This window comes from Colossoma macropomum, unplaced genomic scaffold (assembly GCF_904425465.1).
Source record: "Colossoma macropomum unplaced genomic scaffold, Colossoma_macropomum, whole genome shotgun sequence".
NCBI lineage: Eukaryota > Metazoa > Chordata > Actinopteri > Characiformes > Serrasalmidae > Colossoma > Colossoma macropomum.
This window is the reverse complement of record NW_023494791.1, coordinates 46,650,708-46,657,628: the sequence shown is the minus strand read 5'-3', so window position 1 is coordinate 46,657,628 and position 6,921 is coordinate 46,650,708. Positions and strand designations below refer to the sequence as shown.

General features: G+C 40.0%; 1 protein-coding gene across 1 annotated transcript; it reads right to left on the bottom strand.

Annotated features, from left to right (window-relative positions):
- Nucleotides 1–1,709: 1,709 nt before the first annotated feature.
- Nucleotides 1,710–6,573, bottom strand: cunh2orf50 (chromosome unknown C2orf50 homolog). Its single transcript, XM_036575200.1, has 3 exons — nt 6,135–6,573; nt 3,482–3,521; nt 1,710–2,471 (listed from the first exon to the last, which is right to left on the bottom strand). The coding sequence occupies exons 1-3, from the start codon at nt 6,362–6,364 to the stop codon at nt 2,274–2,276; spliced, it is 468 nt and encodes a 155-aa protein (XP_036431093.1). The 5' UTR covers nt 6,365–6,573; the 3' UTR covers nt 1,710–2,273.
- Between the last annotated feature and the right edge of the window lie 348 nt (nt 6,574–6,921).

Here is a 6,921-nt window from a genome sequence, read left to right as displayed (position 1 = left end):
CCTTAGATCAGAAAAACCCTGTAAATATCCGATACGTACGGAGCCCCTAAGGGCTCGTGGTTAAAAAAAGAAAAAAGTCAATGACACTGCGTTCCCTCGCAAATGTTTTGCATTACAATGCAAACGGTTTGCATTCGCTTACTTAAGCTCAGACATGAAGCAGCTCGTTGAATTTTACGTTGATCTTGGATTGAAAACAGCTTTCAATGTTAGCTATACTAAAAACAAAGCTCTAATGTAGGCAATGTTGTTGGGCAACACTGGTCCTACGTTTGCTTGCTGTCTGACAAGCATTTTTATTTGCAAGGGATCGCAAAACATTTGCGAGGGAACGCAATGTCATTAACTTTTTTTTTAACCACGGCCCCTTAGGGGCTCCGTTGATATGTACTTTAAAGGAAAAAACATTCAATATTCTTGAAAACGATCATTCATTTACGATCAGGTCATTTAGTGCAGAATCTTCATTTCATTTACACTACTGTTGAGTTTGGAATCACTTGTCATAATAATTGTTATTCAATAATTATACTGTGTAGATTGACATTTTATTGACACCAAAATGGTGTATTCCCAATTTAAAGGGCCATATCCTACATTTTTCTTGCATCTATTTCACTCCTGAGGTCCACTTTTGGACATTTGGAAGATCTTATCTATCAAAAACATATTTAATTTTGACATGACCATTTTCCAGCTTCTCTTTATGTCTTAGAATTAAACAGGCTGTTTTTGTTACTGTGCCTTTAAGCTTGATATATGTAAATGAGCTTTGTTCTGATTGGCTGCCCTCATTCACTCCTTATAACGTTTCCCTGAGTGGGAATGTAGAACCCATTTCAAAAAGGTTCTATATAGAACCATCTATCCACATTCATAACCATTTTCCATCAATCCAAAGAACTTTTCATGACGTAAAGAACCCTTTAATCATGTAAAGGGTTCTTTGAGTGTTCATGGCTCTATATAGAACCATTTTCTTCACTGAAGAGCCCTTGAAGAACCATCTTTTTTAAGAGTGTATTTACAGTAATTTCTTGTCATAGAAGTTCTATAAGCAGCGAGATTTGGTCAGCACTTTTCAAATATGAGAAATTCTGGATATTCGTTTCATTATTACTTCATTTTAAATGCTGTACAGCAGAGGTCATTAATAGGTGGACCACGGTCCGAGTCCGGATCCAGACGCTGTCCAATGCGGACCTGGACCTATAAACAATAAACTATGGAGAATTATTTAATTTTATTTAAATTTTGGTCCCATTTTAATTGGCGTAGCTTTTCTAGCCTTTACAGTACCACTTTAGCGGCCCGGGAGACTCACAGACCAATCGCATGCATTGTACATATCACACGTGACGCTACTCAGCCAATCAGATCTGTGCATTACGATGAGCACTGAGACTCGAGTGAGTGACGCACACACAGGGGAGGGACGAGGCGAGACACAGCAGTCAGAGAAGAAAGTGAGTCAGAGGGAAGTTATTTCACATGTCGTGATCTAAAAGGAGGAAACTGACAATAAATGTTGTTGAAATATGACTGAACTGTACTTTGTTTGATTTGACATTCAGTTGTCGACTGTATAAGATGCTGATATACCTACTAGGCCACTTCAGTAAACTGTATATGGCACTGAATCATAACGCAACTTAGACATTATGATGTTTCAGACCTTCGCTTGAGGATATTTTCTCTAACTGGACCTTATTGAATTTTAATTAAAGACCCCTGCTGTACAGCTTTCTCCATTATAACGGAATCATCTACAGCTGCGTTTATAATGGAACATTTCTGAATTTGTACAGCTTCCTATAAATTGTTTGAAACCTATAGCAAATTAGCATCATATCAGAATCGTTATACCTGTATCTGCAACAAAACCATTATTCAAAAGTGTTTTGAACAGTGATTCGAAACTTTTAAACAGTAGTGTATACAGTATTTCTGCACCAAGAGAAACCTTTTAGAGCAGATTTACCATTTTAGCATTAAAACGAAATTTTTTCGGCACAAATTACTGAATGCACTTGATTCAAATGTGTTTGTTGCCAGTTATCAGCACAGGTTTTGTCTGCCTGTTCACATACTTTTGACAATAACTGTGCTGATGTAATATATTTTAGTCCTGATGTACACATTTGAATCAAGTCCATTTAACGCATCTTCTTAGCAGTGTAGAGTTAGTTCTGTTTGGAGATGTTTTGGTTCTCCTGTAACTAAAATCTCTCAGCTAAAATAATGGTTGTGACCGCCTGTCACGGTAGCAGATGTCAGCAGGGCTGCATCTCAGGACTCTGTTTGGTCTTTCGGTGTGATGCTGTTAGAATCAGCAGCTTGTCAATCCGCATCAGCTCTTTACCCAGCTCAGTACACACCCGGCTGCCAAACGTCTGGTTGGTGGTGTTGGGAACTGTGTCAGAGTACAGAGGCACATAGCTGGGGAGGGGGGGCTCCGTCCTGGGGCGACCCTGAAGGAGAGATTTTGGAGAGAACCGGGGTTGATCAAATACAGTCGTATGCAAATGTCAAATGATTTTCTAAGTGTAAATAACTTAATACATCCTCTAAAGAGAACGGACCTCTGCACAATTGAATGCAGAAATAATGTTTATTTAATAACTATGCATGGAAAATGCATATTTATACAGGAAATACTCCGGATAGCGCTCCACAGAACAACCAGGGCATGATGGTTGTCCTAAATGGAGAATATAATTTTCCTAATCTAAAAAAAATATTAAAAATTAACAAAAAATGTGGCCTGTGCAAAAGTTGCAGCACATTGTATAATTTATTGTTTTCCAATATGTTAGAAAATCAGCAAATAAAGAGAAAATATGCACTAAAATTTGCAAATAAGTGCCATATTTAAGTGTACTCACTGTAGATGACGTGTTAACTTATCTCCACTCAGAAAATCAACAAAATCTAATATGACCAGGGGGTGTTAAAAACTTTGGCACACAACTAGGGGGCAGTCATGGGCTGGAGGTTAGGGAACCAGCCCTGTGACTGGAAGGTTGGCGGTTTGATCCCCTGAGCCGACAGTACGTGACTGAAGTGCCCTTGAGAAAGACACCCAACCCCCAACTGCTCCCCGGACACTGTGGATAGGGCTGCCTACCACTCCGGGCAAGTGTGCTCACTGCCCCCTAGTGTGTGTCTTCACTAGTGTGTATGTGGTGTTTCACTGCACGAACGGGTTAAATGCAGAGGTGAAATTTCCCCGTTGTGGGCCACTTAACTGAATCTGCAGTGTGCCAAACATTAGCATAGCCCAACTAAGCTCTATGCAAAAAACACATTTCTGATGTTTAACTTCTCCTTTAATAACATGATTTTTCAATGTAGTTGTTGTTTTCATTTCATATGTAAAAACATGATCTAACAAAAGCCCCAAATTTGTAGATTTTTATTGCTGAAAAATTAAAATTTAACAGAAAAGTTGAATAAGCAGACAAGTTGTGAAGTTCCTCACCAGCTGGTCAAAGTCTTTTAGAAAGCTCCAGTTCTTCTCCCTGAGAAGAAAAGTAAGATTTTATGAATGAGGGCAAGATGAACGAAGATTAGAATCTTTAACAAAATATAATGAAAAATGTAAGCTACAAATGGACACTATATCACAATACATTAAGACATTTTTACAATGGGAACTTCATATATACTGTCTATGGTGTCGATGGTCGAAACAGGCACAATGCATAAGCAGCACCGCAGTTAAAAGCATAAATGAAAAGCATATTGAGACACAATTTATCACAATAACAATACATTATTTTCATATTGCCGACCCATAAGACTGAGCACTGCATAGCTCCGATCTAACAGTGTGCTCTGGTGTACAGTAACCAGAGCTTTACAGCAAACGTAGGTTAAATAATACAGACTTTGTCCACTAGTGAGGGGACGCTTGATGCAGTCTATCGAACTGACTCTTTTGAACTGTCCACTTCAAAGAACTGAGCATCAAGCTGAACAATTCCCTGGGCTGTAAATGATTATTCGACACAGAAGCCAATTCAGAAATGTTGTTTCTAATGTTGTCCACTACAGCGGCAGATATTTAGCCCTATTGTTCTGATTTTACAAGGCTGAAATGTGAAGGATCACTATTTGAGTTTGATAAGTCTTCAGCCCATAACACAGAAATAAACATATAATTTGGCGCTCTTAAAAAAGATGGTTCTTCGATGGTTCTTTAGTAAAGTGAATAGTTCTATGCTTAAACAGTTCTTTGTAGGGGTGGGGAAATTATAAAATCACTAAAGAAAACGGGTAGGACAGCTGTAACATGCGCTGTGTGGACATCCAGTGCCACTGGATCTTATGTCACTGGATCACCATAACAGCGCATTTTATCACAGATGAGTGGCAGCCTGCGTCTCATGCTCCAAACAAGGGCACTGAATGAGAGCCTTCTAGTTCACTTGACACATCACTTCCATTTGATTTATTAATAAAATATATTGGAAGTAAATTCATTATGGATTATTACTAATACTTTGCTTCGAAAGTACCAAGTCCTCACACAGTGAGAAAAAAGAAGTCCTGTACAGAACCTTTTTGAAAATGGTTCTACACTCTTGAAAAGATGGTCCTTTGAGAGTTCTTTCATAAAAGGCAATGGTTCTATTTAACCCTTGTTAAATAGTCCAAATACTGTTATAATATTCCAGACTAAAGATATTTTAACTCTGAAACACTGAAAATTAGTGTATTTCTCACCCTTTTTAACAACAAACTGGGGTTTCAAATTTCAGGAAGGTGAATCAATATGCAAATTACCATAACAATTTTTTGGGGGGGTAAACAGAGGTATATGTAATATTTTCTCACATTTGAACATATTTTTCCCTGCGATGGACTAGCGACCTGTCCAGGGTGTATCCTGCCTTCCGCCCAATGACAGCTGGGATAGGCTCCAGCACCCCAACGCGACCCAGAAGGATAAGCGGTTTAGATGATGTATGTATGTATGTATGAACATATTTTTAGATTTCTTTTCATTAGTAAAACCCTATGGATTATATACTAGAAAAAATATATTGTCCATTTAGGACGACCATCATGTCCTGTTCTCTCGGAGTGCTACTGAGTTTTCTGATATGCATTTTCCATGCATAGTTGGATTTAGCATTACATACACCCCATATGTGTGTGTGTGTGTGTGTGTAAGAGAGTCAGCTGTACTCTGAACAACAGACACAAACTAAATACCAAATACACAAGTTGTGTATAAATTTCTCTAGGCGGTGTCTCGGGACACAATATCAGTATAAAAATATTGTTCATTTGCATTTTCCGTAAAATTGGTAAAAGGTCATTAAGTTTTAAGCTGATTAAAAAAGGATATTTTGTGAGTTGCTGAAGAGGCTCTGGGGTCTCAGGGACCCCAAACAGAACATAAGGGTTAAAACCATGAGTTCTATGTAGAACATCTGCACGTTTAATGGTTCTTTTCATGGTGAAATGGCTTTTCAGACTGATATACTGCGTAGTATATGGTTCTGTATAAAACCTTTTTTGAAAATGGTTCTATACAGCACCAAAAAGGTGATATATAGAACCACTTTCAAAAAGAAGAACCAATTAAACATGAAATGGTTCAATATATAACTTAACTGAAGCGTCCTCTTTACTAAAGAACCCTTGGAGAACCATGTACTACAAAAAAGAAGAACCTGTGCTCCAAAAAAGTTGTACTTCAGTTGATCCTCTGAAAAGAATCGGTTCCACTGAACCGACTCATATACGACTCGTGCGTCTCTACTGTAAAGCACACCGTACAGAGGGCACCCGGTCAACCGCAAATCTTTCCGTATCAGATAACGGCGAAACAAAAGCTCGCTTTAAAAGATTATCAGTTCGACACGGGAGAAAGTCCGCGGCCAAAACGGCACCGGTAACCGGCAGCTTATCATCAGTACAAAGAGTGTGGCACAGTTATGGATTATGACGAGGCTGGAGTTGGCTTCTTATTCGAATTTCCCCGTTCCACCTTAAATGTTGCAGCAGCGCGATTCTAGCGCCTGAGACCTGCGGCGCAAGAATGTAACGGCTGCACCATTTAAGGTGGAACGGGGAAATTCGAATCAGAAGCTGCCGGCTTCAGCTTCGTTGGGTTACGTTACCACTCCTTCGCTCCGGTTTGCTCGTTGTGCACGAACTCCCGCCAGACTTGGTCCTGTTTTACCGGGTCTCGGGTGTCGATATCTCGCTCCGGCGGCTCGCTGCTTCGTGTCCTGCCCGGCAAGGGTCTCCCCACAGACACCGAGGACTGCGAGGCGAGGGCAACGCTCGGTCGCTCCGGTAAACGATAACCCGCCGAAGTGGCTCTCCTGACGGTTCTTTTCCTGTCCATCGTTCACAAGACCAAAATATTGATTTGTTACTAAAATATAACAATAAAAATATTTATATAACAATTATTATTATTATTTTTTTTTAATTTTGTCCGCCTAAACTCTCTCAAACAGTTCTCCTCAGTATTAGCCTGTTAGCTTGTTCTGGTTGCTATGCCATCACTGCAATCACTACCCGAGAACACCGCTTAGAGTTTTTTTGGTTTGTTTCTTTCTTTCCCGCCCGTATTCCGCCGCCTGAGCTGGGATTGGCTATTCGTGTCCCGCGTCCTGCGCTAGGATTGGTTGATAGGAGTGAGTGTGAACTTCTAACCAATCCAAGCGCAGGACGCGGGATGCTACTATCCAATCATAGTGAGAATTTGTCGGAATACGGGCGGGGAAAAAAATAATGCGCGAGCGAGAGCACTATGTTGCCTGGGAGACCTGTTCCCGCTCTTGTTTACTCGGTCCGGCAGGCGAGCTGTTTGAGGGGGATACTCTCTCAAGCTTTTGTTAATTCACGAGAAAACGAGACATCCGGACAGAACAAAGGGCTTTTTAAGGTTTAAAGGAG